The sequence below is a fragment of the Phaseolus vulgaris genome, chromosome 7 (assembly GCF_051622355.1).
Source record: "Phaseolus vulgaris cultivar YP4 chromosome 7, ASM5162235v1, whole genome shotgun sequence".
Lineage (NCBI taxonomy): Eukaryota > Viridiplantae > Streptophyta > Magnoliopsida > Fabales > Fabaceae > Phaseolus > Phaseolus vulgaris.
In genome coordinates, this window is record NC_143504.1 from 35,572,950 (window position 1) to 35,587,905 (window position 14,956).

Below are 14,956 nucleotides of genomic sequence, written 5' to 3' on the forward strand. Positions count from 1 at the left end.
CCCGGCGATCAGCGCCTCATACTCTGCTTGATTGTTGTTGGCTTTAAAGGCAAACCTCAAAGATTGTTCAATCAGCACGCCGTTGGGTCCTTCCAATATAACTCCAGCACCGCTGCCCTGCTGGTTCGACGATCCGTCCACCGAAAGTACCCAACGGAAATCGTCTCCTTCAACCCGCGCCGCCTCTGATGAGAGCTCGACCACGAAATCTGCAAAGATTTGCCCCTTGATCGGGCCTCGAGGCTCATATTTAATATCAAACTCTGACAACTCTACTGCCCACTTCACCATCCTTCCCGCAACGTCGGGTTTCTTCAAGACCTTCTGGATGGGCAGGTCAGTCATCACCAGTATTGTGAAACTGTGGAAGTAGTGGCGCAACCTCCTCGCCGAAAACACCACAGCCAGCGCAGCTTTCTCCAGGGCCTGATATCTCGTTTCTGGGCCCTGCAATACTTTGCTCACAAAATAAATAGGCTTCTGAGCCTGATCTTGATCCTGGGCGAGCACCGCACTCACCGCCCTCTCAGTCACAGCGAAATACAACCTGAGAGGGATTCCCGCCAGCGGTTTGCACAGAACCGGCGGGCTCGCCAGATACTCTTTTAGTTTGACGAAAGCCTCCTCGCACTCTTTCGTCCAAACGAACTTGTTATTGCGCCGCAGACACTGAAAATAGGGGTGCCCCTTTTCTCCGCTAGCTGACACGAAGCGAGATAGGGCTGCCATCCGACCTGTGAACTGCTGTACTTCTTTCACTGTAGTTGGGCTCCTCATCGCCAAGATGGCGGCACACTTGTCTGGGTTGGCTTCTATTCCTCTTTCAGTCAAGAGGAAACCCAAAAACTTTCCAGCCTCCACGCCGAAAATGCATTTCTCCGGGTTGAGCTTTAACTTGAACTTGGCGATCGTCGTGAACAATTCTTCCAAGTCTGCAACGTGCTTGCTTTTCTCCTGCGAGGTCACGACCATGTCATCGACGTAGGCTTGCACGTTCCTTCCCAGCATTGGTGCAAGTACTCGATCCATCAACCTCTGGTACGTGGCCCCCGCGTTCTTCAGCCCAAACGGCATCACCTTATAGCAATAGCACGATCTCTCCGTCATGAAGGCTGTTTTCTCTTCATCCATGGGATGCATCTTGATCTGATTATATCCCGAGAAGGCATCCAGGAAACTCAGCAGCTTGCACCCTGCAGCACTATCAACCAGGGCATCAATGCTTGGTAAAGGATACGAATCCTTTGGGCAAGCTTTGTTCAGATCGGTGAAATCGACGCACATGCGCCATTTCCCGTTACTCTTCTTCACCAGTACGACATTTGCCAACCATTCAGGGTACTGGACTTCCCTGATGTGGCCTGCAGCGAGGAGTTTTTGTGTTTCGTCCCTGATCGCCTGCCTCCTCTCCTCATTGAATTTTCTTCTCCTTTGTCGCACCGGTCTCACCATGTTGTCCATCGCCAGATGATGGCACAAGAAGTCGGGATCGATCCCGGGCATGTCCGAAGCGGACCAAGCAAACGCGTCCAGATGCCGCTCAATCACCTTGGCGATCTGGTCCTGGAGATCGACCTCCAGAGATCTTCCGAGCTTGAAGATTTTCCCTCCGATCTCCTTTTCGAGCCACTGCTCGACGGGTTTAGGCCTGGATTCTCTGGCGATCACCGCCCTGGCGATTCCCTGTTCCCTTGCTTCCTCGGGGCGATTCCGCGCCTCTTCCTCCTCCAGGCCAGCATTCCTCTCCCCTAGCTCAGCATCTACCATCTCTACATCCCTTCCGGCGGCCTCCTCATTTGGAAGACATTGAACTCCATTGATGTTTCCTTAAGCCTCCTTATTTTGTCCTTATTGTGCCACACCTAGTCAATTTTACATCAAGGCTGAACTTGAGACTTACAAATTGGTGACCTAGGCTACATTTTTCACTGCCTTCTCTGATTTTTTTTTCTCATAATATACACATCTGTTTGAACTTAAATTTGTTTCGTTTGATCATATTTTAATTTGGTGTCATTCCATAAAAATTTTATAAAGCTATTGTTAGGTTCACTTTGGTTATGCTACCCTTTTATTTTTACCATTAATTTTTGTTTGTCTTTCCTTTGATGTTTGTCTCATCAATTCCCTTTGAATTTAACTTTTCAAATTTAGCTTTTCTTATTTTTATTTTCTTGGCCTCTATTTTAATGAAAGGTGTTGATGTTCATCTCTCACATAGAATCCTTGACTAACTTCACCAAAACCAAAAATAAAAGTTTGAAAATTTTATCACTCTAATTGAATTCAAATCTTTTGTGAAAACGCTTTTTCTTTTTTATTCAACAATGAGTGATCATAGCATACATAATTTTTCTTCTCTAAGAAATCAAGAAATTAATAAAATTTTACAACACACTAGTAATGAGATTGTTGAACTTAAAAGACCGTGTCTCAAATTTTCAAAAATCATGAGTGTTCTACATCTAGGGTTAGGCTTCATAAGAAGATCTCCTGTGCTGATCCTATTGATTCTCCACCTAAATTTTCCCTAAAAGATGACAAGAGTCACAACCTTCTTTCTTTTTCCCTATCTTATGTTGAATGTCCTCTCAATTGTCTTGATCCTAACACCCAAAAGCTTAGTTTTGAACTTTCTTCCTCTTCTCAATCCATTCCAATTCATGATAGTCAAAATATAGTAGACATTTCTTCTTCCTCATCCACTAACAATCTGTTAGTTTCAAATAAATTTCAGTATCCTTTCAACTCTTGTCATCATGGTCTGGAACACCAAATTTTCGGATGTTCTTCCAATGATTTTTTTTAACAGATCATGATGATTAAAGTTTAATTTATACTCAATCTTTTTCCTATGAAGAAAATATTTTCAAATCTAAAATTTTAAAATCTATAGAAGAACAAGACCTAACAAAAAAATTATTTTTCTAGTTGAACCATACATTGAAATAACCTCTTCTTCCTTAGAACACTTTTGTGCAAAGTTACTTGAAGAAAATCTTCTGTTTGGAATTGAACCAAAGATTTCTATAGAAAATTTTTGTGAGGATTTGATTGTAGAAAAGCATCTATCTGAAGTTGAATCAGATATAGGGACAAACTTCTTTAGAAATAAACCTTGTGAAATATTGCTTAAAATAAAACAAGAAGATCACACAAGTACACAAATTCATAAGGTAGAAAAATAAGTAAATAAAAATGACAAAATACATAATTCGTGGTTCCAATATGTTTATCTCTCAAGTAAAGAGTACATTGACCTTGAAACACAAGTCCTTTCTTCCATTTTTCTCCTTACTTTTGTTTTACATGTTTCATTCCTTTTACTATTTGATTTTCCACAGGTTAAACTTTGACCCTGGAGGGAAAATAAAAACACGGACATCAAGGTGGTGGCATAATTCCGCTATAGTCTGGATCTGAAGACATCATTTTCAAGAGGGAAGGCCTGATGGAGGACTATCTCAACATATTTAACCACCACAACTCAGGCTAAGAGCAAAGAAGATTTGTAAAGCTTTACAAAAGATATTTTATCTCTTAGCCTTGTAAAAATATAAAAAGTATAATAGTATTTCCTTTAGGCCTTGTATTTTGGGCCATTTCTAGCATAAAATAGAATTAACATAAGGCACTCTATAAACCCTCACTTGAGACTCAAGCAAGGTTTCCTAAAGCTCCTTCATGGATAAAGCTTCTTAACGGATCCATGAAGCTCCATAGCTAACTAGAAGCTCCATAGCTAACTATAAGCTCCTTAACTCTCACCATGGTTAGCCATGCTAAAAAAAGTTAAGGAAGCTTGTGCGACACACTAGTAGCCTATAAATAAGTGACTCATGACTCATGTATTCAAATTTGGACTTTGTATGAATGAGATTTCTGAAAGCAAAGAAGATATAATTGTTGTCTCATGGTCTGACGACTCTTTATTTCGGCAAGTGTACTGAGTGAGAAGTAATAAATTGTCCCTAAGGACGAATATCAAACTCATGAGGAACAATTCTAAAATCTCAAGTATAATATTCACTAAATATCAAAATATGTGCAATAGTTTGTTTGAAAGGTTGTTGGTATCACGAATTTATGTAAGAAATTAAATCAAAACAAAGTAAACAATTTAGACGATTCATTTGAGAAAATTGGGATTGGGGTTAATCCTTCTCACTTGTTTGTATTTTCAACGAATAAAAATATATAACATTCCAACTTGATTGACATTGATGCACATATAAAAATTATTCATATCGATTCCTCACTTATAAAATTATTAAGATTTTCTCCTAAATATAAATTCCTTGCATATTTATAAAAACGTTTTTATCATTATGAACATATGTTATAGAGTAATTAACATTTCAAATCTATTCCTAACATTCAAATATAAGATTTGTCTGTATCTTGTCTATTCCTCCTTTAATCCTTATCAACTTCTTGCCCTATATTCTTGAAATTAGCATAAAATTGGGAATAAATCGTTTTTATTCTTCTCATAATCCAAAAATATGTCAACAAGTTTAAATTCCTAAATTAGAGGTTGAATTATAGCTCTATTAACAATTAAAATCCATAAGTGTCTATCTTTTTGCATGAAATATCACTAAATTATGACACTTATCAAAGTTCAGCTAATTGTTTACCTTGTTTTCATGTTGTCTTGTTGTGTTCTTCATTTTCCACCATTTATAATTCATTTCCACCGTTTATAATTCATTTTCCACTATTTATAACTCATTTTCAACCGTTTATAATTATATTCAGTTGATTATATTTATATTCCACATTTTAATTTCATTGTTCTTTGTTCCTTCATGGTTTCAATCATTTTGTACCGTTTAATTGTGTACTTTTTTTTTGTGTTTCCACCTTTTAATTTTTTTTTCAATTAGATACAAATTTAAACTACTACTAATTTTCTAGTTTATAAAATAGTATTTAATTTAATGAATATAATAACTAATTATTTTTTATTTTTATAATTAATTTATATTTAGTGATTAGTTTCTATTTGATAATTTTTTTTATATAACACAAATTTCTACTTTAGACAATTAGATCTAATATACTTGAATAAATTATGTGAAATAAGTTTCTCATAATAATGTCACCTCTCTTTTTTCCTATATAGATTTAGACTGAAATTACCATTCTCAAACTGAAAATTTACAATGACAATATGCTTAATTTCACCAACATGAACCACTTCCTGCAAGTTACAGATCACAATTTGACTGTGAAAATTAATTGTATTTGGACAGTTAATCAAAGATAATATATTTAGAAAGAGTGTATTCCTCTTTAAAAGTATAATAAGTTCTCTTCTTCTCTCTATAAATCTAAGTCCAGTCATTGACCTACTTCACCATCTACATATTTTCTTAGGATAGTTTATTTCATATTTTAAATTATATCACTGGAATTTAGTATTTAAATCACTTAGTAAAACATAAGTAATTTTATGTCCACTTTTTTATATATATACTACAAGAAAATCATGAAATAAAAACCAATTTTTAGAGACCAAAATAATTAGTTGCAATAGTAACTAAATTAGAAACCATTTTAGAAATTAAAAAAAAAAAATTGGTTTCTAAATTAGTTTCTATTATAGTTAAATAGTTTCTAAATTGGTACCTAATTAGCAACCAAGGTTTAACTACCAATTATTTAGTTTCTAAATTTGGTCTCTAAAATCTTGGTTGTTAATTAGATATCAATTTAGAAACGATTTAACAATAATAGAAACTAATTTAGAAATTAAAATTTTTATTAATCTCTAAAATGGTTTCTAATTTAGTTACTATTACAACTAATTATTTTGGTTTTTAAAAATTAGTTTCTATTTCATGATTTTCTTATAGTAATATATGATATTTTCTTGAAGTTGCTTACACTTTTTCAAATTTCATCTCATTCTTATTATTTTTCTGCAAACTACCCACAAATAAATTAGAATCTAAATCGCCACTATATTCAGCTATCAAACACTTACCTTTTCATTTAGTTGGAGATTTATTAAACTTTTGTTTACTGTTAGGATTTAATATTATTTGCCGATGAAAAGAAAATCTCAATAAATTATTCAACATACTTTGATTTTAAAGTTTTTAAAGAGCATCTTTTTTCTTCATTAACTTCCAAAACCATAAGATTTGAATGATTTTCCCGAAATTTAAAGAGGATAAAAATTAAATAAGAATTTGTTCAAAACATAAATTTAATAGTGCAATTCTACAACCAATGACAAATATCAAAATCTTTTGTGTAACAAATCTAGCAGACGCTTTCAAGTAACTATTTATTTGCAGTTAGCACCTAAATGTGCAGTCTTAAAGACGCTTAAAAGAGAGACACCCAATTTTACAATTTGGAAGTTCTATAGTAAAAATGAAGCTAAGAATCCTCAACATTCAATCTTAATTATCTGGCTTCTTTTATGATGATTTACTTTTCAGCCTTGGTATCATAAACTCAAAAACCTCAATATATTTTATAGCCGACAAATTCTCCAAAGTAGGCACTATTATCCACCAAAAGAGCACATTTATAAATAAATAATTAAAGCACTATGATAATGGATTTGTCAAATGAGAAATTATTCAATTACTTGATTGTGAAACTTAAGTGGTACAATTTTACAATTTTAAACAACTTTTATTAAATCAAACAAGCCTTTTCCAAACTCTTCCTTATGAGATAAGGCATTATAAAATGTCACTAAGAGATGTATAAAAGAACACATTAAAATGATTACAATTTACAGGCTGCAAATAAATCTTTTATGACAAAAAATGCTACACCTACATGAGTTTGGAGATGGAAGTTAAAGAAGTAACCAAAATAAAAGATAGGAAAAGTTTTTTTAACACTCAAATATATAGTAAATAACATACTTTGACACCCAATTATAATAATATAATAATATTATAAATTAAAATAAAATAAATATAATTAAAATAATGTAGAATGGATGTGTGTTAAGAACACCAGCAGGCAGCAGTAGTAACATTTTTTGGCATGGAGAAAGTGCAAAAGTTGGAGTAGTTGAAATGTATTACCAGATGGAAGGTTCACCAATATAGCTTCTTCTTCTTCATCATCTTCTTCTTCTTCCTGTACTTACTTTTCTCTCACTCACGACTCGTTCTCTCTTTTGGTAACGTTGGTATGTATCGGGCCCCGAGAAAACGACGTGCTCGCACCTGCCTACGCGCACGCGACCCCACAAAACCCTAATTTCCAAGACCCTCTAAAAGCAGTGCTTATTGTTCGTTCCCATTATATAATGCCAGAATCAACAAGCAAGGATTGTAAAAAAAAAAAATTGAAACGAAAATAATAATAAAGTAAGAAAGAAAATATATAGTCTCCCCTAATAACAGCACAGCACACGCCAAGAAAGAGAACAAATGAAAAACATTTCTTCTCCTTTGTTCTTGTCAAATAGTAGTAGTTTAAGTTGTGTTCTTTCTCTTTCTATATCTTATTGTTACATAGTACTGTCCCGTATTTTGGTTTTCTTAATTATCTCTCTCTTCCTTTCTCTGTTTCTGCCCTCGTATTTGCTCTCTTTGTGCTTGATTCTGTGAAAGGTTTCGCATCTGTTCCCTTTCATGTCCACTCAGATCGCTTCTTCATAAGTAGCCAAAGAATAATCAAACAAATTAAATAAAAAGAAGAGAGAGAACAATTGTTGATCGTCTGATCTTCAATCTTTTTCTTTCCATCTCTTGAAACAGCTATTTGATAAACTCTTTAATACCCTTTACTGGATTCTTCTTGAGTATCTGAATCTAATTCTCTCTTCTAAGCACCTCACCTCTCATTCCTTTGCCCTCTCTCTGGCCTCTCATCCATTGGACCAACCAAACATCATATCTTAGGTCTTTCGAGAGAAAAGAGCTAGCCCTGGCCTTTGTTTCTTATGAGCTATGTGGGTTTGACTTTTATTTTATTTTATTTTTTGCTCTCTAGCTTGCAATTACAACAAGTGAAGGAAACCTAGGAGCACAAAACCAAAACCCCAATCAGCTACATAGCCTTTGGAAAAAAAAAGGTAGCTCACAGGTCAATTTTGCGTTTTCTGGTAAAGGCAATTGAGCTTAATTGGTTTCTGGGTTTGAAGTTACTGCTATACAGTTTTCTTTACCTTATAACCTGAATTAATCTTTTTGCAGTAACTCTGGCAAATCCTTGGTGGACAGGCCAGGGGGGGTTATCTGGGATTGACCCAGGAACCCATTCACCTGGCCTAAGCAAACGCCACACAGACCTTGTAATCAATGAAAGCAGTGGTGGTCATGATATAGAAGAAGATGAAGACAATAGAGATGAACCGAAAGAGGGTGCAGTTGAGGTTGGAACCCGCAGACCAAGAGGAAGACCTCCTGGATCCAAAAACAAGCCAAAACCACCCATTTTTGTAACAAGGGACAGCCCAAACGCCCTGAGGAGTCATGTGATGGAGATAACTGGAGGAGCTGATGTTGCCGAAAGTGTAGCCCAGTTTGCAAGAAGGCGTCAGCGTGGAGTTTGTGTGCTCAGTGGAAGTGGCTCCGTGGCAAATGTTACTCTTAGACAACCTGCTGCTCCTGGAGCTGTTGTGGCACTTCATGGGAGGTTTGAGATTTTGTCCCTCACTGGGACTTTCTTACCTGGTCCAGCTCCTCCAGGATCCACAGGACTCACAGTGTATCTTGCTGGAGGACAGGGCCAAGTACTAGGAGGGAGTGTGGTTGGGCCTCTAGTTGCAACAGGACCAGTGATGGTGATTGCTGCAACTTTTGCCAATGCAACATATGAGAGACTTCCACTTGATGAAGATGACGAGGGGCCTAGTTCCGCCGCTGCGGTACAAGGAGGAGGATCACCGCCGCCACTTGGAATTGGAAGCGGTGGGGGCGTCCAGTTGCAGGGTGGGATGCCAGATCCATCATCTTTGCCTTTGTATAATCTTCCACCAAATGTAGGAGGGGGGCAAGTGGGGCATGAAGCCCTTGCTTGGGCTCATGGACGAACACCTTTCTGAATTGCCAAACGTGGTACAGGAAGAGATGGATGGAGTCATCTAATGATCAAATTTAACCTGCTATTGTCTCGATCTTGTGCTGTATTTTGAAGGCTAGGAATTGGAAAGAGTTGCAAGGTTAGAGTACTAATTATATATATAGTTCTGAAGAACAGTGAGAGAGGAAGCTAGCTAGCTACCAAGCAAGCATGCTTATTTTATCGATGTACATGGATTATGAACCATCTTTTTTTTCTTTTGCTTCTGTGTTTTGAATAAAAAAGATGATCATGGGCATCTTTTAATATATTTATGAATAATTTAGTAGTTGTTTTCTCCGTCTGGTTACTTTTTCTTTCGTCCCTTTATTTCCTGGTTGCATTTTTATTTTATTTTATAATTGATGCACTTCATGGTTTTGGTATAAATATATGATAGAGTCGAATGATTACACTTTCAAAATATGAGGAAGTTGGAGTTTTGAAGGGAGAGGAGAAGATCCTAATCATGAGATGTATCTGTTCCAAGTCCTATACATCATGGATTGATGGTTCTCAAACTTCTTTCACCCTTGCCCTTTATTGTGAGATGGGAAGTACCTGTTAGGGTTTGTAAACTTAAAACTTCTGCATCTGGAATTTGACTCCTCTAATTGCACAGGGGATAGGGCTACTGCGCAGATCTACTAGGTAGTTATTAATGCTGCCTTCTATTCCTTCTTCACAAGAATTTAAGCAAGGATTAGTTATATATATAGAAAGATAGATGGTTAAATATAAATGGTTAAAAACCTATAATTATTAAATGGTTAAATATCATCTAGTTTCTCATGTTTTTGTTAAACTTAATCTTGATCCGTATTAAGAATTATTATGTAATTTTTTTTTCTGAATTTGGAAAGTAAAAATCGTCACTAAGTATTAAATTTAAATATAAAAAAGTATTAATATCACATTATAATAAAAAATATCATCATATGAAATTCAAATATAAATAAAAATTAAAGTCATATATTTTTAAAATTAGAAAAATAATTTAAAAATACAAATAAATTACATTACGAAAAACATATTTTTCCATCTTTGATTGGATTCAACACTGTATAGATGTAATGTTGTAATTCTTCGTATTAGATGCAGAAACATCAAGATAGCTTTCTAATATAAGCTATAAATAGGGCATGGTGAAGAAAGATACATGTGATTTGAAAAAAGAACGACCTCACTAATATTCATCTGTATAAATATTATGAAAATGCTTAGATGAATATTGTTTTAATTTCATTTTTAAAATGTGAAGCGTATAACATTCTCTTTTGTCGGTTGTGCACCTCGGAGTTGCATAGAATTAAAGTTGTATAAGCTTTACTGTGGGGTATAACTTCCATAATTTGGTGTTTATTCTAGACGACACTGTCTCAGTTTGGGTATGGCTCTCTCTTCTTTACATTGATTTGATCAAGTCCCAGACCCTTCTGTTATTCTACACGCACGTGTTATGTTCATAGGATTTAAGATGAGTCCCATGAAGACACTCATCATAAAGTTCATTTTTATGGAATGGGGAATTTTCTGCCATACCCTATACATGAATCGATTAAGATGCTGCAGAAGGAGTGAGTCTTCCCAAAATAAATCAACTAATAATACATTTGAACATAATTGAAAACCCTGTTTTCTTCTTCCAAACATAGAGAGCTGTCTTTATATGCCTAGTGCAAAGTCTCTTATTTAGAATTAAAATATGGTTCATACTATTTTGGTTGCTAATATAATAATATTATTATAACTGTACTTTCTTTGTCCATGCCTCCTTTAGTTGTTTAAGGGTCATTTACTTCATATGAAAACCCCGTAAAAACATGGGAAGATAGAGATTTTAGGAGTGACATAGAAACATGTTGGATATTGACCCTCGTTTTGGTTTGCCATATTATATCAGTAATCTTACAAAGAAATCAAAAGTGTTTCGTATTTAAAGTAATCAATATTAAGCATTTTCACTATTAGCCTCAACCAATGTGGACAAAGAGTCGTTAGTTAAAAATATGTTTAAACAAGTTTCTTCTAGGATAAAAAAATAAAAGGAAAAATAATTGAGATTTTTCACTAGTTAAAATTAATTTAAATACAAATTTAAAATATTTTTTTAAAAAAGTTATATAAGAAAATTTTGGCAAATAAGTCTATACTTAAAGCTAATTTTAACTAATTATGGAAAATTTATGTCATTTTCTTTTGTCAAGGAAAGAATAATGAATTAAAATTAAAACATTTGAAATATGTTTCAACTCTATTTAAAAAAAGTTATAGGACCATATATCATTGTAGCGTGTATACTACCCCACAACCATTAGTACAACAAAAAGACCCATGAACACATTGATAAGAAGTTATACAACTTCATGCCTCCCAATGAGTTCATGTCTCAGCAAGTTAGTGAACTCTCCCTTTATCTCAATTGCTAATTACATTCTACAACTGCATGGACTAGACATGTGAGACAGTCCCGACTTTGTAGTGACACGGGTTTGACCAAAGTATTTGCCCCCACCCAAAATATGTCATTAGTTACAATCCATGATAACTTTCAACACTTTGGATATTAGACATGATAACACATGTTTCCTAATTTTAGCTTTCTCCCTTGATTCAACTATTAAGACCTTAGATGATCTATCATTCATCAGATGATCTATCACTCATCTGACGATCTTGTGACACGAGAGTCTATATATTTTGATGATAACAAATACTATGAGATGTGTTAAGTATTCTAACAAATCTACTAGTGTGCAGATCCAAATAAAGACTCATTAGACATTCTAGGTTAGTTAAACCTATCAGACGATCAAGTACTGTTATAGGTATCAGATTGTTCTTTTGAATATAGACATCAGAAGGTCCATCAAGACGTTCCTAAAGAGTCAATATATATATATATATATATATATATATATATATATATATTAAGTCGGTGTACCTATTAAATTTGTTAGATAGATTTAATACTGAGAACAAGACGGTCAAGTTTTAAGATCTCATTAGACTCTCCCTAAAGAGTCAACTACAAGACAATCTTACTAAAAGAAGATGAGTAAGACTCACTAAACGATTTTACACTAAAGAATCAGCATGTTAGACAATCTACAATGTCAATACAATTATTGAAGACACATGACATGATCCAGTCCTTGTCTCGTCTTTGTCTTAACATGGGAGAACCAAAGTGATTATATTCTATAAGAATATCATTTGAAACAAAGAGCATTGTCCAAATAGATAGATCAATAGTGAACAGACATGTCAGACAATCTCACATGAACATATCAAATGATATACATAAGAAGCTCTCGTCAAACAGAATAACAATAGAAAGACCATCAGATGATCCAATCTTGGTCTTAATATTGAAAAAAATTCTAAGAGATTATAAATAATAGTTAAAGAGGGAACATTGTTCAAACGAATGACTCACAAAAGAATACATAAGTAAGACGATATCGAGGAACTACATTAGACGATTTCACTGGAATGGATAAGATGATATTGTTAAGAAGAACTCATCAGACGATCCTAGTGTCCATGAATACATTAAATGTTCTCGTCAAATGAACTCTTTGGATACCATAAGGAAGATGACATAAACACACTTGCTTATAACTCATCAGACAATCAATGAAGATTACTCATATCAGATGATACTATTATCTTCTACTTGTTAATCGAACTACTGCGTCAGGGAAGTGTGCATACTAAACTTTTATATTCTTAGAATGTTTTACGGCACTATTCTTATGTTTTCGAATCTTATTTGATATTCCTAAATCATAGAAAACAATACTTTCAAATAAGATTAATGATTTTCGAAAATTTGGTATTTGAGAATGTAACAAAAGAGAAATTTGAAAATCTCAAATACATTGTGCTTTAATGTTTTTTGAATGAAAATTGTTTTCCATATTAATCATAAATGTTTTCAAATACAATTTTGCAATTAGCATTGTGCATTAGAAAGATTTTATATGAACAATGTTTTACTGGAAACCTTAAAAAAAAAAAAAACATGACCATTTTCTATATAAAAGGTTTTTCAAAATATAAACAATAAACATATCCAGGTTAAATGTGATTACACTACATCGTTCAAGTTTTATATTAACTTGGAAAGAATTTAAAATTGCATTTATGATCAAATATCTGGAAAAAAAAAGTCTCTAATTCAAGGATTTTATAAAAGATATTGTTTTAGTGATACTCATGGTTTATTTTGTTATTATAATGTTCACCGATACTTATATTATTCCCATAAATTGTCAAAGGAATGCTGAAAAGTTGATAGCCAAAGTTTCATTTCTAAGTGTCTAACGAAAAGCAATGAAGTCAAAAAGAGAGATTTGCACAGATCAAGAGTGAAGTACTATCAAGGAGATACGAACGAAGATATTCATAGATATAGATTATTCGAAATGGTAAAATGAATTGAAGACACATCCCATTTTAGCGTCTAACACGAAGAAGAAGAAGAAAAAGAGTATAAATAAAGAAAGGGTTAAGTCTAGAGATGTTCAAACCTTAACGAATAAAGTTTATTCAGATAAAGAAACTATTTGAGGAACAAAAAGTAATTAAAGACATGAAGATTTCATCAAAGTCAATATTTCAATATTAAACGTCTAATACGTGGAAGATGATAAACAGTGCAGAAAAGGAAATATCCACGTGCAGAGTTTATTCAAAAGTTTCAAGGTTCGATGAAATATAGTTAAAGAAACAATTTTAAAAGGTTATAACAATTTAAGAATGCACAACATTAGGGCAAAGGTTTCCATTTCAAGCGTCTAACACATTCAAAGAGAAGAATAACGTGACATAATTGAGGAGATATTAAAAAAAAAGTGTTAAAGCCTTTGTGTTCATATTTGAAGAATATAAAATAAAATGAAATGTCTTACACGTTCAAGACACAAAAAGATCATTAGAAGCAATTGTTTTTATATTGAGCGTCTAATAACTATATGGAAGAATGGAGAACCCTAGTTTCAACGGTCACATTTATAAAGATTATATAAAGACCTTGAAGACGAAAATCACAATATTAAAAAAAATAATCTGGTTTTACCAACAGTCAAATTCAGTCAATAATACCAAAATTTCGTTCGTAATTAAAAAAAGTTTTGTTATAATTAGGACTTGAACCAAGTTTACTAACTACAACTACTTGTAACCACTAGATCAAAGCATTTACTACTCAAATTATAATTATTATTATTCTAATTATATTACTATTGTTGTTATTATTACTATTATTATTAATTATTACTACTATTTTTATTATTATTATTATTATTACTAATATTATTATTAATATTATTTCTAACAATTATATTACTTTTAATATTATTATTTATGCTAGTAATATTATTCTTAACATTATTATTTATAATAATAATAATACTATTAATAAAAAATTTATTATTAAAATTGATATTAATATTTATTATTAAAATTAATATTAATATTTTGAAAATTAAATTAAAATTATTATTAATTATATTCATTAATATTATTAATGTTAACATTATTACTATTATATTTATTAATATTATTTATTAAGATTATTAATGTTAATATTAATACTATTTTCATTATAATTATTACTTTTTTTTTTTTGATCAGCAATGAATAAATCAAATTAAAGGGGATATTTCAGGGGTATCCCAACCCATATACAGAAACCACAAAAGGACTACCTATCTCTCCTTTATGGTTGGAACAAAACAACCTTAAAGTGAGAAAAACATACCCAAAAAATACCCAATCAAGATAAACCCTGCTCTCGAGGAGGATCCACTCGGGAAATCCCCATCTCATTGCTCTTATAAGGTTAACAGACATCTTTATCGAACCAGCACAAACCCGGCGATGTGTCTACCTCAGTAATTTTCAG

General features: G+C 33.2%; 1 protein-coding gene across 2 annotated transcripts; it reads left to right on the top strand.

The window, feature by feature from the left end:
- The first annotated feature begins 7,014 nt into the window (after positions 1 to 7,014).
- On the top strand, positions 7,015 to 9,345 carry LOC137828554 (AT-hook motif nuclear-localized protein 20). Of its 2 annotated transcripts, none has more exons than XM_068635174.2 (2): positions 7,015 to 8,086; positions 8,178 to 9,345. In XM_068635174.2, the coding sequence occupies exon 2, from the start codon at positions 8,462 to 8,464 to the stop codon at positions 9,026 to 9,028; it is 567 nt and encodes a 188-aa protein (XP_068491275.1). In that variant the 5' UTR covers positions 7,015 to 8,086; positions 8,178 to 8,461; the 3' UTR covers positions 9,029 to 9,345. The 2 variants fall into 2 exon arrangements, with proteins under 2 accessions (XP_068491275.1, XP_068491274.1); XM_068635173.1 differs by having other exon boundaries at positions 7,389 to 8,056.
- Positions 9,346 to 14,956: the final 5,611 nt, after the last annotated feature.

Excerpts from the sequence above, each read along its gene's own strand:
- LOC137828554 (XM_068635174.2), top strand. The coding sequence starts at position 8,462 with ATGGAGATAACTGGAGGAGCTGATGTTGCCGAAAGTGTAGCCCAGTTT.